Source organism: Miscanthus floridulus, chromosome 3, assembly GCF_019320115.1.
Source record: "Miscanthus floridulus cultivar M001 chromosome 3, ASM1932011v1, whole genome shotgun sequence".
NCBI lineage: Eukaryota > Viridiplantae > Streptophyta > Magnoliopsida > Poales > Poaceae > Miscanthus > Miscanthus floridulus.
The window spans coordinates 103,106,773-103,134,141 of record NC_089582.1 but is presented as its reverse complement, the minus strand read 5'-3'; the positions used below and the strand labels follow the sequence as shown (position 1 = coordinate 103,134,141).

Here is a 27,369-nt window from a genome sequence, read left to right as displayed (position 1 = left end):
AACCTATTGCGTCCTTACACGATTTAGAGATGCCGTATATAACATGCATGATGCCGTGACGGCCAGGGTACCCAGTTCGCTTGAATTTATCAGTCTGCCTTATTAGTTATGGTATAATGTTTTCTCTCACAACAAATCAGCGAACAATACTTTTGAGCCTATTTCTTCAGTGAAACGAACATGGCCACGTTCAAGCCACTCCACTAGCTCACCGTGGAAATGGGAAGCAGAAAGAAAGCAGAGCCACTAGACTACGAGGGGGTGTTTGGTTCTTTAGTATCTTCTAAAATTCATATCACATTGAATGTTTAGATATTAATAAGGAGCATTAAATATAGATTAATTGTAAAACCAATTACATAGATGAAGGCTAATTCGTGAGACGATTTTTTAAAACTAATTAATCTGTCATTAGCATATATTTACTGTAGCAATACGTTTTCAAATATTCGATGTGACAAGAATTTTAGGAGAAACTGTACAGCTCCCTTGAGTAAGCTGCATCGAAGGCCAGAAATCCGGGCACGCAGACGCAGCAGCCTCGCCTAAAAGCAAAGGCAGCTTGGGCGCGGGAAAGGGAGCTCACGAAAAGGACAGGCAACAGCGACGCTGACACGCTGTGCCGTCCCGTACCGGCAGGGAGCGAGCTGGATTGATGAGAGAGGACGACAGCATCTCCGCCGGGACCACCTGCGCCCGGCGCACACGGCACGGCGAGCCGATGTGGGCACCGAACTTTGTCGTCGTCGCCGGAACGGATCAGAGATGTGTCACACGTCATCATGAAGCTCACCCTCTTGACTTTTTTTTTGCAGTCGAAAGAGCACGGTGGCCTGTGTAAACTCCACACCGATTTTGACGTCAGGAGTGCGATGGACGGACTGAATTATTGGTACCCGAAAGCACTACAATGAAGCGACGCCCATGATGATAAGATATTTCTGTGGTAGACAAGCCAAGACGTTGCCAAAAGCGTGTTGAAATATATATCCATAACACTCAACCACGCATTATTGTTGCGCACGTAGGATTATACATTTTACATTACTAGTACACGGCAGCAAAAACCATACTGGAGTACCCTGTACAAACTGCGTAGTACAAAGCAGGGGAGTCCGCGTGGTAGTCACTCATACAGCAACAGCATTACTACAGGTACTGTAGGACTCTGCTACATCGATCTCGCCAGTCTGGACGACATGTACAGGGTGACATGCACGAGCTGATGCCAAGCTCGTGTTGCCCTTCGAGGCTTGGATGACATGTAGTACGGAGTAGTAGCTTACAGGTTACAAAATCAGCAGCACCCACCTCACTCACGGAGATTCACAAGAAGATGACATACTACACCGTTAACGTATACGGAGTACTACAATATAACAGAACCGTCACCAGAAGCTCCCCTCTGTTCCGGTCCTCCGGTTCGCTAGCTGTTGATGGTTTCCTTGTGGGAGTTCAGAGTTCTCGTCTTGGGCAGTTGGCCGTTGGGCCCGGCCGGCTGCTTCAGCGGTCCAGCGAACTGATCACCACCCTGCCGTGGGAGTCGGAGACACGCAGATCAGATGATATCATACCAAATCCAAGCAAGATTCATTGCATGTCCTAGTCATTTTCACGTACTACTCCTATAGCATCGTAGCACGTACGGTGCGGTTCGGTACGTTCAGAAATATCTGTGGTATATAAAGGCAATTTATACCGTACAATAAGCGGGGTACGGAGTACTCACCAGTCGTAGACGGTGGGGCTCCTCGGCGTGCCGGGGGCGTCGGCGCCGTCGGCCATCCTGCCTTTCCGGCGCAGCTTCTTCCAGCCCTCCCCCCTGGGCGTCGTCGCTGCAGCATCAGGATGGCAACGTACAGAGACACAACAACATCAGCCGGGTGTTAAACGCGGCGCTTCGTTTCGGTTTCGGATCGGATCTACAGCATTCAGCTATCCAAAAGTAGCTTAAATTGGCTAGAGATATCAAAATTCCGCTAAAACAAAGCATTCAACTGACTGACCAAAAGATTCCTTTCTCCAGCTAGATCAAACGAAACACCACACACACACAGCAGCAACTGAAAAGAAAAAGAAGAAGACGGCGAGAGCCGGTGGTCACCTGCGCCGAAGGGCGAGTCCGGAGCGCCGCTTGCCGGCGACGGCGAAGACGGCGCGGAGCTGGACTCGCTGCGGGGCGACGTGATAACGGACAGCGCCGCGGGCCGCAGCATGGTGATGCTCCGCGTCACGGCGGGCGGCGGCGCGGAGGAGCCCGCCGCCGCACCCTCTGCGGTCGGCGACGGCGCGGCCGCGGCCACGGACGCGGACGACGAGGGGGAGAAGGAGGCGTACTTGCGGAGCTTGCCGAGGCCGGAGTCCGGGCGCGGCCCGGCCACCGTGTCGTCCCACAGCTGGTCCAGGAGCCCCATGCACGGATGCGCGCGTCCTGCTATACGTGCGTGCAAGTGGCCGGCGTGGTGCGCGTTGTTTCGCTTAGAGAGCGATGCTCTTGCTATGTTTTCTTCGGTTCTTGTTTGATGTTAGGCAATCGTTGTCCTTGGGCGAGAGGAAGAAGAAGGCTAGATCTGGCCTTCAGGCGTGAAGTGTGCGGATCGAGGTCTCTCCTCCTTCTTGTTCTATGTTCCTTTCTTCCTGGAGGACCAAGGGAGGAGTGCAGTTTTATAGAGGAAATTGAGGGGTGGAGAGAGGATTTAGGCGACATATTTGGGGGGCATGTATAATTTGGGATTATCAGTATTCTTTTCCTACGTGTCTTTTTTTTTACACTCTAAAAAGCCGGCCTCGGCTCACTGAATCAGAGGTCTAGCACCCATATTGGATTTTTCTGGGTACCATTTTACCCTCTTTCTTTTTAAACATAAATAATAGGCATTTACCATTTGTTAACTCTAACAAAGCCTGCTTAAGTTGGTTTTCTTGTGACTCCGCACCGACTTTGGCCAAACCAATTAAGCCGTTTTTTTGGTAAAATCTAAGAGGAGGTTAGGATTTGTGACTCTCTCTCTCTCTCTCCTATTTTCTCTCTCTCTCCCGAGATCACATCTCGCGGGAGGCGTGGCCACAACCGAGGACTAGGGGTGATACGACCGAGGCTAGCGGGGTCAGGGGTGCAACGAAGGCAAGGGAGACAACGATGCATATAGTGGCGATGGTGATGGCAGGTAGAGTAGGGCACGAGCTAAGGCTCGACGAGGGTCGGGTGGCTTGGCGAGGTGTGGCTGAGGACTCAGGGTGGTGCGGCCACGACTCCATGGAGATGTCCTCGCTAGAGTACCACGAGGACGTAGGCAAGGCCACGGCAATAGCGATGAGCTATATTGACTAGGAGGATCTCTGTGTTCTGCTACACCGAGTTTGCCATCGAGATCCCCATGGCTGGCAGCTCCTTCGTGTACCACTACATCGAGATCCCTATAGCTCGGACCAGGGGTGCACGCGATGGCTAGGGGGCATGCTCGGCCAGTGGTTCACCTAGCCAGGGTGGTACTCAGCTAGGGGCCGGCACGGATAGGGGTGTGGCCAGCCATGAGGGGCGGGGGCGGACCAAAAACCGCTGCTGCACGACTTGGGGGGAGGAGAGAGGAGAGAGATGAAGCGAATATGCGAGCCCCACGTGTCAGCATATGGGCATGAGTCTAGATGTGTTTGGAACTCACAGACCACATAGACCCGAACTGAGATTGAGAACTGAAGTGGGCAATTGCGAGTTTGGAGACATGAATGCTACACTCTTACAAGAATAAGGATCGCTTATGGGTTTTTTAATTAGTATGTGTAAGGTAGAAAACTGCTTTGGTTTTCTTGCTCTGAAAGAATGAACCGTCTTAGCTTTTGTTTGAACTCGATCAAAATATTTTTGTGTGCTCCTCCACCACCTAACTCTGCATGTTAGATCATGAAGTGCATGTAGATAGATCACGAAGTGTGCAACAGAAACAACCAAGCCAAACTTTGTCCCCTGCGCGGGCCCATGTGAGCTCCCTTGAATTGTGTGATCCCTATCATCACCTGTTCACATGTTTTAGCTTGTCTGTGTTCTACCTCTCTTCCCATTTCAGTACATGCGCGCCATGGATGGTCGTTGTTGAGACACGAACCGATCAAGGAGCCTGGCTTGGTTACAGCCTAAGCGGGCTTTCCGTGATGTCTACAGGTAATAATCATCGAAAATTAATGATTCAAATTCTAACTCATGAATTCATGGGTTTGAATTTTTACACAAAAGAGAGAGAAAAAAACACTCTTCCAACTTAATTGGAAGGTCAACGCAGGCCTCCAAATTCAAAATCGAATGTCTGAGCCCAAGATTTATACTTTTTGGAAGCTACATTGACAGTGTTCTAGATCGACCTTTCAGTACAAATAAATAAAGGAAAAAAATGCAAATTCTAGGAGCCAACATCCGAACACCTTGTGCTGGCCCAAGCTAACACCATACCCGCTCGACTTAGAATTGCTGGAATTGGTGACAAAAAGCTGTAAGTGACTATTTGGCACGACGAATCCGGTGCTTTTTCGGAGGAGCCCAAGCCGAAGAGAAGAATCATACATTGTAGCTCTAGCTTCTACACAAAAATGACTCCACCTCCATTTACATGCATAAAAAACGGTTTTGCTTCTAAGAAGACGAGTTGGTGGAGTTCGTCACCGCCAAAGAGCAGGAGTACGAGGAGGTGATTGAGGAGTACGAGGATGATGTCCTTGTGCAGGAGGAGGTTCTAGAGTCACCACTGGCTGAACTAGCTGGCAATCCGCCTACCCAAGGCAAGCCCCGGTGCATAACCCTTATTTTAAATGATCACTGGATATATATGTGTGTGTGTGTGATATGCATTTATGTTATAGGATTTATATTGAAACTACATGCATAGATAATCTACCTATGAGTCCTACTAGCATAGGTCGAGTAGCTGCTATGCTTGGGCTATCGGTAGCGTGAGTAACCTGCCGTTACTCATAATAGGTGGTTATTATTATTACTCTCATGATGAAATGGTGAAAGGAAATAAATACCGGACAGAGATATGGTATGGGTATTGGTGGGTGTAATAGGTTGTGTCCCATGGCCAATGGGACATAGCTTGATTACACCGTTTTCCCTGTCCGTGTCGGTTAAGGACTGTCCATTGTTGTGGATTCTAGTCAGGTCCTAGACTTATTATCCTGAGCACATACTTGCTTATGTGAGTGGAAAGGATCGTTGCTCTCATGTCATGGGTTTTGGCTCTTTCTGGACCGACGGATTGGAGGTGGGGATGGTGGAAGTCTAGGCACCACACTGAGTCCAGGACTTAGGAGTGGGGGCTTAGAATTGAAGTTTGGACGGAGACCTTGACCCCTTGATAGGAGAGTGATGGGTTGGTCTTGCTTATGCCTGGGGTACAAGCGGAGCATATGTTTGAGGGTACCTAGCTAGGATACATTAGTTAGTGAATCATCGTGTGATACGATATGGCTTGGCTATGATCTAGCACCATAGTAAGAACTGGAAGATGAAAGAGAGTAAATGGATCTGATTGCTCAACTCTTGCTTGAAAGTAGAACAGGTGCTTACATAGAATGGTTAGCTAATGAACTAATCATGACTGCTAATAAAACACATACATAAGGATTCACTACTAGTAATGTTTTTCACAAACAAAAAGGAAACTCAGCAAACCATAAAGCTTATCATATCCTTTGGAGTCGGGAAATTATTCCCACTAGTCGGGTAGGTCTTGCGAGTACATTGTGTACTCAGGGTTTACTTATCCCTATTGCAGGTGCAACTTGAGGAGTGGCTGTTGTGTGGAGGATTCTTCTGGTGGGCACAGACGGATCCTTGTATCTTATCGTTAGATGTTTATTTCAATTCCGCTGTTTAAATTCTGCACTCTAAACTTGGTATTGTAATAATGTATTTTTGAAAACTCTTGTTGTATGAAATGGACTAAGTATTATAAACTCATTCTCATTATTAGATCCTGGATGAAAAATGTAGATTATTCGAGTTCTCCTTTGGGGTGTACTCGATGGGACCGTCCGATGTAGCTTACTTTCGGGGTGCTTAGCGTCTAGTGAAAGACGAGCGCCTCTAGAAGCATGCTATTTCAGGCGATTCTGCCACAAAAAGCGAAGAAGGAAATGATGCTAGGGTTTGGGCGAACCGACGTGGCGGTGATTTTTATTCTGCTAAGATCGTCGCTCGACTGTCCAATCAAGATCAAAGGCTTCGGGTGAGCGGACCAAATTCAGGCTAGGTGGGCGAGTGAATTCCTGGCCTAGGCCCAGATTGTGGCCTGGGCATGGGGGAGGCGCTGCGCCCGTGTGCGAGTGGGCCGCACGCTACTACTGCGGGCTGGGCCACGTAATGTTTTCAGAAGCAGAGTTTTGTTTTATTATTTTTAGAAGCAGTTTTGATGAGTTTTATCAAGTTTTGAATCTCTATCAAAATTTGAACCAACGGGATAATTTTTTTATAGAGTAGATGAATAAAGTAAAATGCTTCTAAAAAGTAGATAAAGAACTTTCTCATGTTTCTGCTGATTCGAAGAGCAGTTACATTTAGTAAATTATGATTATGTTTAGCCTCTAATTAAATTAGAACCAACAAGCAAATCTAAATTAGCGGAGTAGTCCATTTTTGTTTATGTTAAATTATAGTATTGTTATTTTCTAGCCAACGTTGATGATAACAATATTATAATGAGTTTAAGGTTGAAGTTTAAATCTCTGATAAATTTTACACCAAGATGGTCAATTTTTCAGAGAGTAGATAAATACCAAGAAATGCTCTTGAACTAATAGAATGTATTTGGTTATCAAGTTTCTGCTGCAATGATGTTGATTATCTTCTAATTAAATTCGAACCAACGGAAGAATTTAATTTTGAAGAGTAGTTATATGTATTTCAAGTTGATTTATGAGTTTTATGCATTAATTCTATTTTCTATCCAACGGTGATGTAGAATTGATGCAGAAGCATCTTGTATGTTTTATTTTTAACCAACGAGATCACTCGGCTGCATGCTAATGGGCTACAATGCTTGGCTATGTGAAAGAAAAGGCTTGAGTCAAGCCAGTTCAGGACTGTTTTTTGTTAGTTTACCAATTTTATGATTAAATTGGAACCAATAGGAATATTTAATTAAAAAATAAAGTATAAGTGAATGTTTTATGATAAGAGTTGCAATAAGTAACATGCATGTCTAATTTGACCAATATTGGATTAAGCATGCGTGTTTGTATATAGATTTATCCCGCATGGGGAGAAGTTATGGCATAATACTTATGCTAGTCAATCCTGCATGGTGGAAGCAGTTTTTGTGATGATTCACATGTTTTGTATCCCGCATAGCGAGAAAAGTTTGGGTAGCTCTTATGCTATCCTAGTATTGACCGTGGCACAATAGAAATGCATCGTCATGGTCAATACAAACCAAAAGATAAGAAAAGATGCAAGCGTGACTTGCAAAAGTACTGCTAATGAAAGACCTCATTGAGTTCTTGAAGTGAAATAAGGAAAGTGTACTCCTATATGGATCAAGAAATAACTTTATTTGCATGGCATAAACATGTGAATGAAGTAAGTCATAAGTGTCTTCTCGTTCACAGTTTTTCTGAATAGTTCTCAAAATTATGGCCGTATAGTTCATGCCATATTTCGAGGGAGAGAATTGTGAGATGAATTAAGAGTAAGAATTAAGATCAATTAAGAAACTACTCTTTATTAAGAGTGAGATAAAGATGTTGATGAATGTGTACTCTTCATTAAGAGTGAGATAAAGTTTTTGATGAATGTGACCGTCGGTCACAACTATGATACCCTTAAGCAGAGAAATAGTTAAATTCCTGGACCTTTTAAAGTTCCGACAAGAAGATAGCGTAGTCAGCCTCAAAGATGTTAAGGTGGTGCTTAAAGCACTATATGAGGTTTTAACAGATTAAACCCAAAATAATATATTTGAAGATACACCATCTTTAGAAAAGATGGGAAGATCTAGGGGAGCATGGTATATAGAGGTATGTAGAGACCTAAGACTTGAAGAGAAGAGAGACTGCGTGCCTTCTCTAGTGACTCAGAAGCAATAAGTTTTTTAATACCTGTTGATGTTGTATGACTAATACAACACATGTTGTTAGCTCTTCGAAGAAGATGAATAATGTAAACAAGGATCTTATAATACAGGAGTCTGTAGAATCAATTGCCTCTTGGCAATGAAGAGCAAAAACAACCCCATATGAAAGTGCCAGTAGATGAGGCCTCAGAAGGTCTCAAAGAATTAGTAAACTAGTTTTTTTGATGACTATGAAGTCTATGTTATTAAAGAAATTCAAATGGAGGGTGATCCCACCTCATTTGAAGAAGCCATGAGAAGCGTTTACTCGTTTAAATGGCAATAAGCTATGGAAGTTGAAATGAATTCGATGAATACTAATGATGTTTGGGACTTAGAAGAAATTACTGATGGAGCCAAAACAGTAGGCTGTAAAAGGGTCTACAACACAAAACGTGACTCTAAAGGGAATGTAGAAAGATATAAAGCATAGCTTGTAAGAAAAGGCTTTACGTAAAGAGAATGAATAGATTGCGATGAGAGTTTTCTCTCTAGTCTTATGCAAGTATTCTTTTAGAATCATAATGGTGTTCATGGCACATTACGATTTAGAGTTACATTAGATGGATGTAAAGACGACATTCCTCAATGGGGATTTGTATGAAAACGTTTACATGGCATAACCCAAAAGGTTTTATCGTGAAAGAAAATAACATATGGGATGCCACCTGTAGAAATCCATTTATGGGTTAAAAGTAAGTCTCTAGATAGTAGTACTTGAAGTTGATGAAACGATAAGAAAGTTGGGTTTTAAAGAAAATGAGGACAATAGCGTTTATGCGAAGTTCAAGAATGAAAAATTCATTTGCCACATCCTATGAATAGATGACATTCTACTTACTAGTAGTGATGTTAATCTGTCATTGGAGTAGAAGAAGTTTTGTCCTTGAGTTTTAATGTGAATATTCTTGGTGAAGCGTCATTGGTTCTAGGAATCGAAATTCACCGAGATAGAAGAAAATGGGATATTAGGACTATTGCAAAGGCATACTTAGAAAAGATTCTAAAGAAATAAAGTATGCATGCGGGTAAACTTACACCTGCTCCTATAGTCAAGGGTAATAGATTTGGAAACTTTAAGTATTCCAGGAACCAATATGAGATCGATCAAATGAACATAGTTCCATATGCTTCAGCTGTTGGAAGCTTGATGAGTGTACAAGTACAAGTAAGAACTTACCCTATCGTAGTTTACGTACTCGGGATATTTTGATAGAAGTCCAGTCTAAATATAGATCACTGGAATAGAGTTGAGAATGTCTTGCAATTTTGCAAAGTATCATAGGCCTCATGCTGAGTAAGAAAGAACAGGTACTCTCAAATAGTTGAGGGTACAAATGTTAAGTCTTGACGAGATGTGTAGTGAAATCCACGGTAGTTGCTAACACTCGTAGTTGGAGTATTATTATGGAAAAGCTCCAAAGAAACAGTTGCGGTGTCATCTGTAATGCATACTATAGTATAGCTTGACATTAGGCTTAAGGAACAGGCAAAAGGTGGTTAAGGGAATCTATACCCAGATTTAACAATGGTAGACAACAACAATAACCATTTAAAGTAAGTTAACTCTTAAGATAACATGTCAAGTGTACTGCCAAACACATTGACACTTAGTTATATGTTGTAAAGGAGAAAATCTAGAATCATTTTGAAAGCATTGAGCATATAAGTACCGAGCAAGTACTTGTGGATCCGCTTACCAAAGGGTAACCACCCAGTGCATTCAGAGAACACACAGTCGACATGGGTTTACGGGAAAGCATATGATTTCTGGATACTAAGGGCCTAGTTGAGAATCTGTTTCAAAACAGAGAGGTACATTATAGCTGTTTAATCTAGTGGCAACTGACTGTGACGATGAGGCACGCTCTATGCACTGATCTGTGATGGAATGGGAAAAAGATAAAGTAAGTTAAGTTTAAGTTATAAGATGAGATCAAGGGGGAGAATGCTAGGATGATCTCCACCAATTTGGCTCAACGGCCGGATTGGGCCCTTGATCCACGCCCTGATCGGGGGCGCTCAGCTGTTCTAAGTGGCTGATGGGCCCCGTCGCGCAGCAATATAAATATGAGGTGGGGGCTGGGGCTCGAGACACGAGGTTCACCGCAGCCGCCAGCCCCACCGTGATTCCTAGCCCTAGTCCGGTCTAGAAGGACGTGCTGTGAGCGACATGAAGCTCCACCGGCCTTCACCGCCGTCACTGGACCGTGCCACCACTACGATTCTACCCCTACTCCGACACCAAGTCATCCCATTAAACTAAGTATTACCCACTGATCTACGCATAGACGTACTTTCATTTCTATCATTATTACCCTCTAATATATCCTAGCTTGCTGTGCTTTTTTAACTTGTTTAATCCTGTTTTGTATACCCTGTAGATATTTCTCATGGCTCAGTATATATGATATTATCTTATTCTGCTTTACTTGTAGGTCCCTTATTGTTAATATTGGCGATTTGTTAGAGAGGTGGACTAATTGTGTTTTCAGGTATCATCATTTATTACTTTTGTTCTCCCAGAAGTCCACTCTATCCGCACTGGCAACTTGAAACATTGTTTTCTGCAACTCTTCAAAGTTGTATGATATAAAACACAACCCATCTATTAGATAAACTTTGTTGTGGTTCATAATTGACAGCATCTTGCATACAACCGTGTACTAGTTGATATGATGAGTATCTTAGTAGAGTAGTATATGATAGCTCGGTTACTTATACAATCCATTGACAAAGTATATTCCATTGTCTCGCCAATGTGTCAAATCTGCTAATGCGTTTCTATTGCAACTCGCAGATCTACATTGCATCGTGTTGTCCCTGTTGGGAAAGAGAGATACTCTGTGAGTAACAAAGAACTTACTTAATTCATAATTTCTGCTAGGCGTTTCAGTATCCTTTTAGCCTTTACGTCCTCTGATTCTTTGCTTTAAGAGGAGCACTTCAACCAATAAATTATACATGCTTAGTGTTACTGCCAGACGGTGACGGATAGTACATACACCTTACACAATATATTTTTTGTATTATATCAGGTTGCTTTCTTCGTTGATCCAAGCCCAAATCTAGTGGTGAAATGCATGGAAAGCTGTTGCAGCGAGGCATATCCAGCAAGGTCCACTTTTGGTTATGTTAACACAAGTTTGGTCTATATATTTCCCCGCTAGCTTATCGAAATTTGACACCTCCTTTTTTGCAGGTTTGCACCGATCAAAAGCGGTGACTACATAGAAGAGAGATTGAGCTCTGCATATAAATTGGCAACCAGTTAATCAAGCGATCAAGTGCTGAACGTAAAGAGTGCTCTGTTATGGCCATTCAGCTTTTATTTGATGTAGCCAAAACATTTCATAGTACTGATGGCATGGTGATGACATGTTTCGCCATTTCATGTCTGGTGTACTCTTTATGTTCTTCTGTCATAATAAAGATCAATGAGTGAAAAACTTGTCCAATAAATCAAAAGGCGTATGTTTTACCTCATTTACAGAGGCCACCAACCTATTGCGTCCTTACACGATTTAGAGATGCCGTATATAACATGCATGATGCCGTGACGGCCAGGGTACCCAGTTCGCTTGAATTTATCAGTCTGCCTTATTAGTTATGGTATAATGTTTTCTCTCACAACAAATCAGCGAACAATACTTTTGAGCCTATTTCTTCAGTGAAACGAACATGGCCACGTTCAAGCCACTCCACTAGCTCACCGTGGAAATGGGAAGCAGAAAGAAAGCAGAGCCACTAGACTACGAGGGGGTGTTTGGTTCTTTAGTATCTTCTAAAATTCATATCACATTGAATGTTTAGATATTAATAAGGAGCATTAAATATAGATTAATTGTAAAACCAATTACATAGATGAAGGCTAATTCGTGAGACGATTTTTTAAAACTAATTAATCTGTCATTAGCATATATTTACTGTAGCAATACGTTTTCAAATATTCGATGTGACAAGAATTTTAGGAGAAACTGTACAGCTCCCTTGAGTAAGCTGCATCGAAGGCCAGAAATCCGGGCACGCAGACGCAGCAGCCTCGCCTAAAAGCAAAGGCAGCTTGGGCGCGGGAAAGGGAGCTCACGAAAAGGACAGGCAACAGCGACGCTGACACGCTGTGCCGTCCCGTACCGGCAGGGAGCGAGCTGGATTGATGAGAGAGGACGACAGCATCTCCGCCGGGACCACCTGCGCCCGGCGCACACGGCACGGCGAGCCGATGTGGGCACCGAACTTTGTCGTCGTCGCCGGAACGGATCAGAGATGTGTCACACGTCATCATGAAGCTCACCCTCTTGACTTTTTTTTTGCAGTCGAAAGAGCACGGTGGCCTGTGTAAACTCCACACCGATTTTGACGTCAGGAGTGCGATGGACGGACTGAATTATTGGTACCCGAAAGCACTACAATGAAGCGACGCCCATGATGATAAGATATTTCTGTGGTAGACAAGCCAAGACGTTGCCAAAAGCGTGTTGAAATATATATCCATAACACTCAACCACGCATTATTGTTGCGCACGTAGGATTATACATTTTACATTACTAGTACACGGCAGCAAAAACCATACTGGAGTACCCTGTACAAACTGCGTAGTACAAAGCAGGGGAGTCCGCGTGGTAGTCACTCATACAGCAACAGCATTACTACAGGTACTGTAGGACTCTGCTACATCGATCTCGCCAGTCTGGACGACATGTACAGGGTGACATGCACGAGCTGATGCCAAGCTCGTGTTGCCCTTCGAGGCTTGGATGACATGTAGTACGGAGTAGTAGCTTACAGGTTACAAAATCAGCAGCACCCACCTCACTCACGGAGATTCACAAGAAGATGACATACTACACCGTTAACGTATACGGAGTACTACAATATAACAGAACCGTCACCAGAAGCTCCCCTCTGTTCCGGTCCTCCGGTTCGCTAGCTGTTGATGGTTTCCTTGTGGGAGTTCAGAGTTCTCGTCTTGGGCAGTTGGCCGTTGGGCCCGGCCGGCTGCTTCAGCGGTCCAGCGAACTGATCACCACCCTGCCGTGGGAGTCGGAGACACGCAGATCAGATGATATCATACCAAATCCAAGCAAGATTCATTGCATGTCCTAGTCATTTTCACGTACTACTCCTATAGCATCGTAGCACGTACGGTGCGGTTCGGTACGTTCAGAAATATCTGTGGTATATAAAGGCAATTTATACCGTACAATAAGCGGGGTACGGAGTACTCACCAGTCGTAGACGGTGGGGCTCCTCGGCGTGCCGGGGGCGTCGGCGCCGTCGGCCATCCTGCCTTTCCGGCGCAGCTTCTTCCAGCCCTCCCCCCTGGGCGTCGTCGCTGCAGCATCAGGATGGCAACGTACAGAGACACAACAACATCAGCCGGGTGTTAAACGCGGCGCTTCGTTTCGGTTTCGGATCGGATCTACAGCATTCAGCTATCCAAAAGTAGCTTAAATTGGCTAGAGATATCAAAATTCCGCTAAAACAAAGCATTCAACTGACTGACCAAAAGATTCCTTTCTCCAGCTAGATCAAACGAAACACCACACACACACAGCAGCAACTGAAAAGAAAAAGAAGAAGACGGCGAGAGCCGGTGGTCACCTGCGCCGAAGGGCGAGTCCGGAGCGCCGCTTGCCGGCGACGGCGAAGACGGCGCGGAGCTGGACTCGCTGCGGGGCGACGTGATAACGGACAGCGCCGCGGGCCGCAGCATGGTGATGCTCCGCGTCACGGCGGGCGGCGGCGCGGAGGAGCCCGCCGCCGCACCCTCTGCGGTCGGCGACGGCGCGGCCGCGGCCACGGACGCGGACGACGAGGGGGAGAAGGAGGCGTACTTGCGGAGCTTGCCGAGGCCGGAGTCCGGGCGCGGCCCGGCCACCGTGTCGTCCCACAGCTGGTCCAGGAGCCCCATGCACGGATGCGCGCGTCCTGCTATACGTGCGTGCAAGTGGCCGGCGTGGTGCGCGTTGTTTCGCTTAGAGAGCGATGCTCTTGCTATGTTTTCTTCGGTTCTTGTTTGATGTTAGGCAATCGTTGTCCTTGGGCGAGAGGAAGAAGAAGGCTAGATCTGGCCTTCAGGCGTGAAGTGTGCGGATCGAGGTCTCTCCTCCTTCTTGTTCTATGTTCCTTTCTTCCTGGAGGACCAAGGGAGGAGTGCAGTTTTATAGAGGAAATTGAGGGGTGGAGAGAGGATTTAGGCGACATATTTGGGGGGCATGTATAATTTGGGATTATCAGTATTCTTTTCCTACGTGTCTTTTTTTTTACACTCTAAAAAGCCGGCCTCGGCTCACTGAATCAGAGGTCTAGCACCCATATTGGATTTTTCTGGGTACCATTTTACCCTCTTTCTTTTTTAAACATAAATAATAGGCATTTACCATTTGTTAACTCTAACAAAGCCTGCTTAAGTTGGTTTTCTTGTGACTCCGCACCGACTTTGGCCAAACCAATTAAGCCGTTTTTTTGGTAAAATCTAAGAGGAGGTTAGGATTTGTGACTCTCTCTCTCTCTCTCCTATTTTCTCTCTCTCTCCCGAGATCACATCTCGCGGGAGGCGTGGCCACAACCGAGGACTAGGGGTGATACGACCGAGGCTAGCGGGGTCAGGGGTGCAACGAAGGCAAGGGAGACAACGATGCATATAGTGGCGATGGTGATGGCAGGTAGAGTAGGGCACGAGCTAAGGCTCGACGAGGGTCGGGTGGCTTGGCGAGGTGTGGCTGAGGACTCAGGGTGGTGCGGCCACGACTCCATGGAGATGTCCTCGCTAGAGTACCACGAGGACGTAGGCAAGGCCACGGCAATAGCGATGAGCTATATTGACTAGGAGGATCTCTGTGTTCTGCTACACCGAGTTTGCCATCGAGATCCCCATGGCTGGCAGCTCCTTCGTGTACCACTACATCGAGATCCCTATAGCTCGGACCAGGGGTGCACGCGATGGCTAGGGGGCATGCTCGGCCAGTGGTTCACCTAGCCAGGGTGGTACTCAGCTAGGGGCCGGCACGGATAGGGGTGTGGCCAGCCATGAGGGGCGGGGGCGGACCAAAAACCGCTGCTGCACGACTTGGGGGGAGGAGAGAGGAGAGAGATGAAGCGAATATGCGAGCCCCACGTGTCAGCATATGGGCATGAGTCTAGATGTGTTTGGAACTCACAGACCACATAGACCCGAACTGAGATTGAGAACTGAAGTGGGCAATTTGCGAGTTTGGAGACATGAATGCTACACTCTTACAAGAATAAGGATCGCTTATGGGTTTTTTTAATTAGTATGTGTAAGGTAGAAAACTGCTTTGGTTTTCTTGCTCTGAAAGAATGAACCGTCTTAGCTTTTGTTTGAACTCGATCAAAAATATTTTTGTGTGCTCCTCCACCACCTAACTCTGCATGTTAGATCATGAAGTGCATGTTAGATAGATCACGAAGTGTGCAACAGAAACAACCAAGCCAAACTTTGTTCCCCTGCGCGGGCCCATGTGAGCTCCCTTGAATTGTGTGATCCCTATCATCACCTGTTCACATGTTTTAGCTTGTCTGTGTTCTACCTCTCTTCCCATTTCAGTACATGCGCGCCATGGATGGTCGTTGTTGAGACACGAACCGATCAAGGAGCCTGGCTTGGTTACAGCCTAAGCGGGCTTTCCGTGATGTCTACAGGTAATAATCATCGAAAATTAATGATTCAAATTCTAACTCATGAATTCATGGGTTTGAATTTTTACACAAAAGAGAGAGAAAAAAACACTCTTCCAACTTAATTGGAAGGTCAACGCAGGCCTCCAAATTCAAAATCGAATGTCTGAGCCCAAGATTTATACTTTTTGGAAGCTACATTGACAGTGTTCTAGATCGACCTTTCAGTACAAATAAATAAAGGAAAAAAATGCAAATTCTAGGAGCCAACATCCGAACACCTTGTGCTGGCCCAAGCTAACACCATACCCGCTCGACTTAGAATTGCTGGAATTGGTGACAAAAAGCTGTAAGTGACTATTTGGCACGACGACTCCGGTGCTTTTTCGGAGGAGCCCAAGCCGAAGAGAAGAATCATACATTGTAGCTCTAGCTTCTACACAAAAAATGACTCCACCTCCATTTACATGCATAAAAAACGGTTTTTGCTTCTAAGAAGTTTGGTACGGCTTCTATGCCTCCTATAGTCCTATGCCGAAGCTGCGGTTGGGGCTAGAGCTACAGCCCGGAGCTATTCCAAAAGAATGAAATTACACTACTATATAATTGATTTTCTAGAAACGTCCCCATTTTTAGATAGAGGCGTTCTATCTAAAATCACCTCTAAAATTGTTTACCAAAATGAGCTACCTCTAGAAATCTATTCTAGAGGCGGCTGCTCTAAAAATGCTTCTATAAAGGAGCGGCTAGATCTATAGCCACCTCTATACTAAATTGATTTGTAGCGGTGTCTGGATCTAGAGCGGTCTTTAATATAGGTGTAACATGGTAAAATTGATGACTTTTTAAAACAGTCGTGGAAACAAACTTTATATCAATGATATATATCTCGAAAAGATCAACAACTTTATAGTTGATGACTTTATCATTTGAAATCATATAGATCTCGCAAATCCTGTTTGAAGTTCTCATATTTTGAAATAAAAAATTTGAATTTTCAAACGACCTCAGAAATGACCAAAACCAAAGTTGCAAATCTCAAAAAGATCTAAAACATTGCATTTGATAACTTTTTCATTTAAAATACTCTATGATCCCAAAATTCAGTTTTAAGTCATTATTGAAAATTTTCAAACGAGCACAGCCAGAGAAACGGCAAAAAAAGTTGGAGATCTCAAAACTATATACAACTTTCGAGTTAACAATCTCATCTGGAATCATTTACCAATTCTATTTGAACTTCTCACATTTTAAAATTCAAAATTATCAAACACTGGACGGAGAAACGACTAAAACCAAAGTTGTAGCACTCGACTTGAGTTGAAGTGGTTAAGGGAACTACACATGAGGCCATAAGTTGCATGTTTGCATCCCGCCGTCCACACGCTTGTGTATTTCATGCAAAAAAAAATAGAATGACTTATGACTTGCGACTATTAGGATCGGAGTTGACCTCTGGTGACTTCTCTAGGTTTTGTAGTGGCGGTTAAAAATACAAGCCACCTCTATACATTGTTCCTAGGTGATTAGAACAAAGAAATAGGCAAACATTTTTCCTTTCCACATTAGCGTAAATTTTGGCAGAATAGCAAGTCTCACGAAATGAGACACCAGTAGACGAACTTTTTTGATTGGCCGGGCACGGGCTGGCTCACTCAGAGCCGGGCCCACGCGACAACCAGTTTCCTCGAGCAGATAAGATCCAGTGCTGAAGGCCAACTCCAGGACGCCACGTACTGGACGACCCGGGCGCCCTCGTGTCGAGAGAAAGCGATGCCACGTGCGTACGGACGTACCGTGCCCTACCGGGTTTATGATGACACACAGATCGAGTCGAGACGATGTGCCGGCGGCTCTGAGCCGTTGGATGCGGGCCGAGGGACGCGTCAGGAGATCGACCAGCAAGTACGCCGTACACCCATGCAGATGCAGCATAGAGGACGGCGAAATCTCTAGAGGCGCCCGGGGGCTTCATCATCATCATCATCATGCATTCATGCTGGAATACTAGGTATGCATGTCCATCGATCTCTAAGATATTTGTTCGTGGTAAGCTTTACTTGATGATGATTGGGGCTAGAGCTAGAAGACTGAATGGGATCTTGTCAAGATGCGCTGCAATGATGTACGAAATATATATGTTTAGAAAAATATAGAGAGGAAGGATTTACAATTTAACAAAGAGAGTAATACAAACTGCTCCAACATCTGTAAGAGTTTTACACTTAATCATTTATTATTGTAGATCTAACTTTAGGCTAATTAAAAACTCGCGTCGCAGAGATATTATTATGCAACATGAGCCCCGTTCGCTTGGAGGAATCTGGATAAATCTGAAAGAATTTATGAGAGGAAATAAACTATGAACAGTAAAATCAGCCATGTATGCTTTTTTAGCACCAGCCGAACGAGGCCATCATGTATATCGTATATAGGGCGTGATTGGTTGCTTTGATGAGGGGGAGCCGGGATAGAGAGCCGGTCCAGGATGGTGAGATGCATGCTTAAACCGTGCACTCAGTTGTGTTTTGTTGTCTTTGTTGTTGGTCCAATATGAAATGAGATCTTGTTTGGTTGTATGCATGGATGAGAGTTTTCAGTGTATGACACTTAGGTCCCTACGCCATACCTGAATCAAGCCATCCTGTATGGAGAGGGAAGTGGAAATTGAGAAGACGAAGTCATGCGAGATGGAGGAGGACAGATGAATAAAAGGATATAGACGAAAGGTATGAGGAGGGCAACCAAACATGCCGCATGAATAAGGTTAGACATCAAAACAGTACAGGAACATCCCGATTTAGCCTACCAATCACGCCCATAATGGTTGATGCGACAAGGATGACCAGATCAGCTCAGATAAAGTAGATCCGTGCTGCTTGCATAGACTAACAATTTTAGAAAAGGTCATGTATACAAATTTAGGGTCATGATTACCAACAATTTTAGAAAAATGCTGAAATGATCTAAACAATGCAAAAATGAGGTGAATAGACGCGTCGAATTCATAAACCTGGAGTCCCTCACAGACCAGCTTCCCAACAGAGGCTTGGCCCAGCAGGCAACGTTACAAACAACGCGCATCTCATGGGCCGGCCCTAGTACCTAAACAATAGGCCAGAAGGATGATCTAATCACCGACCGGAAGGTCTGACCGAGGAGGAACGACGCCTGTTTCCGACTCCGGCCCACCTCTCCGACCGGTGCTCTCACTTCGGTCTCCAGCCTGCCTCCGGACGATCTCTCCGACTGAAAGGCCTGGCCAAAGCACTACTTCCAACTCCGACCCACGTATCCGACTGGGGATGCACCAAAACCCCTGCTCACTGCTATTCTACAACTGGCGCATTCAGAGCCGACTGGGACTAACCGACCGGGGACGCCCGCTCGGTAAGAACTAGGGAACGAATGGAGAAAGCAAGGCAGGGCGCGCAAGTCAAACCGTAATACCAGGGACCGTACCCTGCGCACCTGCCATGTAGTACCCTGCGACCCTCCTGACATGACAGAACCCAAGCAGTATTATAGGCGTCGACATTTCTCCCTACAGTATTGTGGGCGCCATTAACTCCCATACGGTAAGGCTCCCCCATATGCCTCTGGGCGTCAACAGTGTTATGGACGTCAGTATTTACCGTACTAGGCGAATATGGTAAAACCCCTTGCATACCTCCATGCATCAACAGTGTGGCAGGCGTCGATGTCTGCCATACCCGAAGAAGACAACACAACCTCCCACGTGCATCTGACATTCAACAGTATTGTGGGCGCCTGTCATCATCCTATACCCGCCGGCGTGGGCAACAAGGCTTAGAAGCATACGTACTCTCTCTCTCTCTCACTTGTAAGGCCATCCACTTCATCTATAAAAGGGGATGCACTCTCTCCCAACATTCAAGTTGATTCATATTCATTCCAAACCAATCAAGTTCACTAGTACACAACCACAGAACCATCAGGTTCGAACCACAAGCACACGCTTGAACACTTAGCTCATAGCGGGGCTCCTGTCACTCTTGGCCCTTCCAACCGGAGTTCGACTGGACCTCTTGTACCCTCTATCTTTCTCCTTATTGTTTGTAACCTCACTGCAAACTTCAAGCACCTAGGCTCAGGAATAAAGTCACCGACTGACTCAAACTGGACGTAAGGCACGTTGCCTGAACTAGTATAAATCCTGTGTCATTGAGTGCTAGGCCATCTCCGATCACAACGTACAGCAAAACTATAAATATTTACTTATTGGTCACTTTCTGCACCGACAGTTGGAGCCGTCCGTGGAGAAGACGTTGTACGTTCAACACTTTTTGGTCATCGGATGACCCACTTTTCCACCACCATCGCCATGGCGGGCTCAGGCGATAGGACTCGCTTTGGCTCACTGGAGTTTCCTGCACTCCCATTGGTTGGGATGTGGGTTCCACCCGTCTCCAAGCCATCCTAGGCTTTCCTCTTTGGAAGCCTCGACTTTGTCGCCGACCGGCTTGACGTACTACACCTCCACGAGGAGGCACTTATTCCGGCGCCCGTCGGAGGGGCACCCTCCATCGGCTCTGGGACGCACGACGACTTCAACGACAAGGCATTTGTGCTTCATTCTGAGCAAACTCTCTGCTTAGATCCCGCTGTAAGTAACGTACATATCATAAATGCTATTCTCTATCTTCCGCCGATTATCTGAAGGGACCCTGTTGTCCCCGCTACGATCGCCATGCGACCGGTTCCCCTACGGCCTCGTGTCTCCCGCAGACGCGTACGCCTAGGGGCTCCGAAGGATGTCGGCGCCGCTCCCTCTCACATCCGAATTCGTGGGGATGGCGAGCTATGCTTCCACTTGTTTCCTCGACCTCATGGATGACGATATTGAGACTGATGGCTCCAGCATCGACGATGTGGCACCTAGCCACCTTTTGTCCTAGGAGTGCGCTATGGCAGATGCTCCGAGACAGCCATCGGTGGTAATGGAGTCCTTACAGACTCACACCCCTCTGGACCCTTGTGCGGAGACCCCCGTGCTCACTTGGGAGCACGGCGAGGAGCTACGACAACAGCGGCTGAACTAGCCACCAACTGCACCAGCGCGCTCGGCGCCCCACACTGCACTCCATGCACATAAACTGGTGAGTGATGCCTGAGGTCATGCCTGTCGGGTCCAGTGCAACACCATGTATAGGGGGAATGATCCGCCACAGTTCGCTCGGGCCAATCAGACCATCGCTGCTGCGACAATGCTTCTGCGTAGCCTTCTCGAGCCGAACGACCCCTAGGAACAGGCAATCCACCTAAACCTCCAGGCACTAGTGGAGACCACTGCTGTTCAATAGGCGGAGAGCTCCGCATCGCAACACCGACTCGCGGCCTCTCTCCCCACCAGGGGAATGGGGATGCACCAGACGAATCGCTCCACCCGCTCACTGCCACAGCCACCGAGCGCGGCATAGGAGGCTGCATCTACGCCTCATCTTGACTTAGCGACTGCTCCACACCGACCACCTATACATGAGCGGCTCGGGCTGAACCAAGATGCTCACAACGTCATCGACACCCAGAGTCCTAGCCCGGATGGCCTGGGACCACAGGGCTTTGTTCGATGCATCTAGAGAGCGCCGCTCTCGTAGCGCTCCAATAGAGGCCGAGGCAAAGGCAAGGACAAGCACTAGGATCAGGACGAGGGCCCCTCCACACAGAGGGGGAAAAAGAACAGAAAGATCGCCGCCGATCAGCTAACTCCACATTGGTCGCCACGGCTGATCACATGGGCAAGCAGCCCCAGCAGGACCTTCTGGCCCACCATGAGCTCATGGAAAGCCTGTGCACCAACCACACCTACTCCATCAAACACCTCTATAAGGACTGCGAGCTCCTCAAACGCCTTCTGCGATAGGCCGGTGGGCCGAAGGAAGAAAAAGGCAAAGAAGTAGTGGCCAAGAAAGAGGGCGTTGCGGGCAAGGATTCGGACGACTGAATGTCAAGGTGATCTGACCGAATGCCTACCGACTGAAGGACGACAACGACGACATTCTCACCAAACACTTGGAACAGCTATGTCGTTTTCTTCCCCTAAAATTCAGTCTTACCATTGTTTACTTAACATTTACTCCTATAAAAGCGCCCTGACCCAAACACTTTCGGTCTAGGTCGCTCAGGGGCTCCACGGGGGTACACTACTACCTCTCTTTTCGTTTACTATCATATGGTGAAACTCTTTCCTACTCGAACAAAAGGGTAGTTCATTCCTTTAATTTGCCTTATGTAGCTTTGCTTTAAAATATTCCGACCGATCGCACCCCGCCTCTACCTACGGTTACGAGCGGCTAAGCCTCGTGGGCCATGCCCGGGCTCCAAAGGTTGTAGCCTATGGGACGAATGGGCATGTACAAAAAAGAAAGAATAAAAAACAAAATTATGCTAAGGTAAAACTAAGGAACGAAAGGGATAATCTTCCCCGAATGGAGTGACTCCATCACAAAAAAATGAAACCGATTGTAGCCATTGAGTACACAAGAACGTTTACATGGGGGCTCCCCCACGAACTTAAACTTTTTGCATCTACTAAACTACTTATACTTTACAAGCTATTGGAGCGGCTCGGCGACATCTGTGTCGGTGTGATCGGTGAAGACGTGGGCTGTTCACTCCCCGACAGGATGACATTCGACTCGGTTGAAGGTGGGGCGATGTCCACATCTGACCTAGGCTCTGTGCCATCCACAGGCTGGGCGATGCCCCCCCCGATGCATGCTTCTGGCCATGTCCTCACAGCGGGCATCCATCACCCACTACATAGAGACTTGCTCTGCCACCAACCTTGCGTGCGGCAGCAAGCTCTCCCTAAGCCATTGGATGTCCTCTATGCTCAAGCCGTCGGCATACCCATTGTAGATAGTGGTGAAGTATAGGTTCAGGTGGTACGTCGCCACTGAAGTCAACACCCTCGACGCTCCGTAGAACAACCCATGTGTGATGAGGGCCTAGACCTCATCCAAGACCTTCGCTAGCTGGATGGCGGGTGCGCTAGTACTTGGCGCAAACCCGAAGACCTCCGAGATGACAAGCTAGGCAACATTGCGGATCTGGTCGAGTTCCTTCTCGAGGGCACGTCGCTCCTCAAGGGACTTGGCCAGTGCCTCCGCATTTTGGCCAAACATCACCTTGACCGTCTCCAGGGACTTCACCTTTCCACCCAGCTCTAGAAGAAGGGCGATAAGCTCAAAAACAAGTCAAATGAAGAAACCAACACGATGAAAGATAGAGAAGGTACGTACCAAGGTGGAAGTTCTCGAGGGTGGAGAGTCCCTCCGCCCGCTGGGCCACCTGCTCGCACAGCTAGGCATTTGCCTCCTCTGTCCCCATCATGTGGCCCCGGAGTGCAAGCACTTCCTGGTCTGCCTCCGACCGAGCCTTTCGCTCTGACTCCAGGGCCTTTCACGCCAACTCTAGGGCATTCTACTCTGACTCCAGGGCAATCCGCTCTGACTCAAGGGTCTCCAGGGATTTTTGGAGCGTCACCTCGGTGTCTGCTAGAGATTTCCGTATCCCTGCCTCGGTCTCCGCCTGGCGTGCCTTCGCCGCCTCAAGCCCCCGCTCGGCAGTGGTAGCCCACTCCGCCACATGCTACTCCTCCACCCGTACCACGATCACCTTGGCCGCCCGATCCTAGAACTCGTGATGGGCGGACTCCAGCTGATGCTCAAGCTCAGCCATCTAGGCATGCTCCATCCAAAGGAAACGAGACTTGCGGGACGATATCTCTTGCAGACCCTATGAAAACGAGAAGCAAGCATGCTAAGGAAACCAACAAGAGACTAAGAGGTCAAGGACAAACACGGGAAACTCACCTCTATGGCAAGCTATAGGTCGACCTTGACCAACTGCTGGGTGGACTTAACCCACTCTTGGGCATCCTCAAGCTTCACCGACAGCTTGGCGAGATTGGACTCCATGGCGAGTCCTTCCCCCCCAAGGATGTCCTAGAGCTAACACTCCTAGGAATCCCAAAGGACGAACCCCACCTTTGATGGGTCCTCAGGGCAGGGCCACTCTAGGTCACCCTCTGGTAGCCCGCTGGAGGGCCCAGCCTCTGACCGAACCACCGCTAGCTCCCACAATGGCATCGATAGCTCCACCACATCATCCGCTTCATCATTGGATGGGATCTCCACCACCTCAGTTGCGTAGGCCACAGATAGGCGTTCCGACTCCATCTTGGCCGCATCTCCCCTAGCGCCTTCAGCTCCGACCACGAGGGTGAGGCGTGCGGCCCTCCGCCCGGTGAGGCAGGGAGCTCGGTCTGCCTCTCCTCTTTTGCCGTAGCTGGTAGAGAAGGGGCCATGAGGGACACCACCGACAAAGCCTCTACCATCACCACTAGGATCGCCGCCAGCACCATCGCTGCCGCTGTACTAGCAAGTGACCCGGGCAGCACCACCCCTGAAAGGGAAGGACTTGCTGCCACCACCCTGTTCCCCCTGCCGCTCACCGCAGCACGCTGCAGGGTGGGCCTCCAAACCTCCTACACAAGAGTTGAAGCAATGCTCAACCCCATCACCATCCAGCCACTGATAAAAAGTATAGGTCAGTCATACTCTAAAAAAGACTCAACAACAAGATCAAAAAGAAATAAAGAAAAATATACCGAGAGGTAAGCGGCACGACTCTGAAACCAAAACCCGACGTCGATGGGCCCACAAGGCGAGGACCACTCTCGGGCTACGACCTACGCCCCCTCACTTGAGCTGGGGGCAGAGTCATCCCAACCAGCTCCTGCTCGGCCTGCAGGTCACCATGACCTTTGGCTCGGGACACGCCGACCAGAGCAGCAGGTGAGGCATCCTCCCGTTGTGAGTCACGCGCTGGCAGTGGTCTAGGCGACATGTGGGTGCAAGCCCGCTCCTCTGACCACCTAGCATGTTCGGCTGCACCCGTAATAGGTGGGGATGAGACCAGCGACACCACCGAGGGGCACGGTGACTGCGTCCGCTTCACCTCCTATTCACCGACGGCGTCTATGCTCGCAGCACACTTCCTTGACATGGGAACCTCAGCACGCCTCTCTACCTCCCGCTCATCACCAGCAGACATTGGCGTAGGGTCGCGATGCTCCACCGAGGTGACAACAACCTCCTGGCTTTCCTCCTCCTTGGAGGAAATCATGTCAACCACCTCTATGGGATCCTTTGACTCGAGCTCTGACTCGACGTCGCTCCTTCTTTCCCTGGTCTTCATGTGTCGGGTGACCTCATTCTCCATCTCATACTTCTGTCGAGCCACCTTAGCTTTCTTCTTCTTCTTGGCATCCGCTGCCTCCTTCTAGGCAGCCTACCAGGCCATGCCCTCTGGCCCCTTCGAAAGGTGTGGCCAGGACTTGTAAGCATCAAGTCCCTATGAAACAGGCAATTCAAAATAAAAAAAGCAGGAAAGCAAAGGGGAAAAGAACATAAAGTAAAGAGAGAGGAGCATACTAGTTTGGACACCACCGAGGCGTTGAGAGGTCCGGGCTTTCCATCAACCCTCTCTTTGGGCTTTAGCTACAGCACCCGATCGAGGCGACTCTAGACCTTATCGCCCGGTAGCTCCTCCGGCGACGCACGATTAGGGTCCAACGAGCCACCATACCTCCACATCGGTCACGCCCTCTCCACCAATGGAGCAACCCGACGGCGGTAGAGGGTGTGGGCCCCGTTAAGGCCAAGCTGCACAAGCTTCTAGAGCTCAACCTCGATGATCTCCGCCTTATTCTTCTCCCGATGGGAAGGGCCCCACGACCAACTATCCTGCCTCTCTGGCCTCCCGCCGGTGAACACTGGGAATGGTGCCTCCACCGGGTTCCTAATATAAAACCACTCCCCATGCCACCCCTAGTTGGAGTCGTTGGGGATGTACACGGGATATGAGACCCCCACGCTCGGTTTTCTCTACAGGGCGAATCCCCCCACCAGTGTAGCCTCGGGTGGATTCCCCACTAGCAAAGTTCGCCTAGAGAAAAGCCACCAGAAGAAGTCTGCATGCGGCTCCATCCCGAGGAAGGCCTCGCAGACGGTGACGAAGCCAGCGATATGCAGCACCCCCATCGGATTGTGGAGTTGCAGCTCCAGAACCCACTCATTGAGGAGTCCGTGTAGGAACCAGTGCATGGGGTATCCTAATCCACGCTCATAGAAGGCGAGGATGGAGACCACCTCGCTGGGCCGAGGTTGTGGAACATCCTCCCTCCCAGGAGCCCTCCAGTGCACCACCTCCTTTGATGGAAGAAACCCCTTCATGGCGAAGGCCTCCAGCACCGACTCCCTTACGGTGGATGACCTACAGTCCGACATTTCACTCTAGGTTCGCAAAAGGATTTGTGAGTTTTCTCCTCTCCCTCGCTCTCCCCTTTTCTTTCCTAGGAACTGCCGTGGCTCTCAAAGATGCTCTCGGGAAGAAGGAAAATTAGATGAGGCAGCAGATGGGGAATAGGTGAAGGAATGGGGCGAAAACCTTCTCCCTTCTCCTACTTAAGGTAAAGGGCACAACAGTTGGGGAAGGTGCGCCGATCGGGAAAGTCAAAACAACTGAGCGAAAACCCTCTCCCTTTCCCATTTAATGCAGATGGGATATGATGGGACATGCCCTAACCAATGAGACACGCCCTGCCCAATGGAACGACACCTGATCAGACAGGACATGGCTTGGGTATGGCCCACCACTACCGCATGCTGGGCGCAAGAAGCAAAGCGCCACCACACATAGGCAGCTCTTCGTATCCCCATGTGGGACTTGGAAAAACCCAAAATGGGATCTCCGCTAGGAGAGACCATCAGGCATTCTAAGTCGATCGAATAGCTCAGGATAAACATCGAGAGACAGGTAAAGAGCAAAGGGATGCCCCATGTAGGCCATGCTGACTCCATCACGAATGATGAGCACGGGTATCGATCAGACATTTCTGACTGGAGCTCTACAAACCTATCACTCGAGTCATCAAGGTAACACTACCGACCCTAGCTATTTCTTTATATAATCATACATGCATTCACACACGCATTCATTCCATATGGCTATGCCGCTCGAATGATTCGAGCCCTAAATCGCCTGGGGGCTCGAGAACTAAAGCATCGCACGTGCAGCGAAATACATCACAACGCTCCATGTTGTGTCATGAAGTGGCAGTTACCTCATTCGACATGAGCAACGACTGACTAGGGTTCGAAGGCTAGCCCACAAAGGGCTCGAGGCCACCCCACGTCAAACAAAGCCAGGGAGAAAATGTAGATGAGCCTCATGCGACCCTCACCCAGTCTGCCCCAAAGCAGACAGGGTCATCTCAACCTTCTCGTTCGATCCTAAACCTCTACCAAGCCCATAGAATCTCCATCGAGGGGAGGCCAACAGGCCACCCGGGTCAGTCTCTGGAATGACCCAAACATTAGCCAGGTTGTAGGTAAAGGAGCAGTGGAATGTCACAAGAGGGCTATGTCGACCCCATCATGAATGATGAACCCGGATTCCACTCGATCATACCCGTTAGCGAGCTCACCGAGCACGTCACTCGAGCCTGAGTGATCGAGGCAAGCGATAAAGCTCAGCCCCTCTGGTTATGAGAAACCAAGGACGAGGTAACGCACACAAGTCAAACTGACCCCTACC

General features: G+C 47.9%; 2 protein-coding genes across 4 annotated transcripts; both read right to left on the bottom strand.

Moving 5' to 3' along the window:
* Positions 1 to 963: 963 nt before the first annotated feature.
* LOC136546295 (dormancy-associated protein homolog 3-like) lies at positions 964 to 2,655 on the bottom strand. Of its 2 annotated transcripts, none has more exons than XR_010781323.1 (3): positions 2,105 to 2,655; positions 1,730 to 1,935; positions 964 to 1,531 (listed from the first exon to the last, which is right to left on the bottom strand). XR_010781323.1 is itself a non-coding variant. In XM_066538270.1 (3 exons), exons 1-3 carry the CDS (start codon positions 2,412 to 2,414, stop codon positions 1,504 to 1,506), a joined length of 444 nt encoding a protein of 147 aa, XP_066394367.1. In that variant the 5' UTR covers positions 2,415 to 2,653; the 3' UTR covers positions 964 to 1,503. The 2 variants fall into 2 exon arrangements, 1 of the variants encoding a protein (XP_066394367.1); XM_066538270.1 differs by having other exon boundaries at positions 1,730 to 1,835; positions 2,105 to 2,653.
* A 9,911-nt stretch (positions 2,656 to 12,566) lies between these two features.
* Positions 12,567 to 14,149, bottom strand: LOC136546294 (dormancy-associated protein homolog 3-like). 2 transcript variants are annotated; one of them, XR_010781322.1, is made up of 3 exons: positions 13,708 to 14,149; positions 13,333 to 13,538; positions 12,567 to 13,134 (listed from the first exon to the last, which is right to left on the bottom strand). XR_010781322.1 is itself a non-coding variant. In XM_066538269.1 (3 exons), exons 1-3 carry the CDS (start codon positions 14,015 to 14,017, stop codon positions 13,107 to 13,109), a joined length of 444 nt encoding a protein of 147 aa, XP_066394366.1. In that variant the 5' UTR covers positions 14,018 to 14,149; the 3' UTR covers positions 12,567 to 13,106. The 2 variants fall into 2 exon arrangements, 1 of the variants encoding a protein (XP_066394366.1); XM_066538269.1 differs by having other exon boundaries at positions 13,333 to 13,438.
* Positions 14,150 to 27,369: the final 13,220 nt, after the last annotated feature.

Coding starts and splice junctions, on each gene's coding strand:
- LOC136546294 (XM_066538269.1), bottom strand. CDS start 14,017: ATGGGGCTCCTGGACCAGCTGTGGGACGACACGGTGGCCGGGCCGCGC. Junction 13,439..13,707: donor GGACTCGCCCTTCGGCGCAG/GTGACCACCGGC, acceptor CTGATGCTGCAG/CGACGACGCCCAGGGGGGAG. Junction 13,135..13,332: donor AGCCCCACCGTCTACGACTG/GTGAGTACTCCG, acceptor CTCCCACGGCAG/GGTGGTGATCAGTTCGCTGG.
- LOC136546295 (XM_066538270.1), bottom strand. CDS start 2,414: ATGGGGCTCCTGGACCAGCTGTGGGACGACACGGTGGCCGGGCCGCGC. Junction 1,836..2,104: donor GGACTCGCCCTTCGGCGCAG/GTGACCACCGGC, acceptor CTGATGCTGCAG/CGACGACGCCCAGGGGGGAG. Junction 1,532..1,729: donor AGCCCCACCGTCTACGACTG/GTGAGTACTCCG, acceptor CTCCCACGGCAG/GGTGGTGATCAGTTCGCTGG.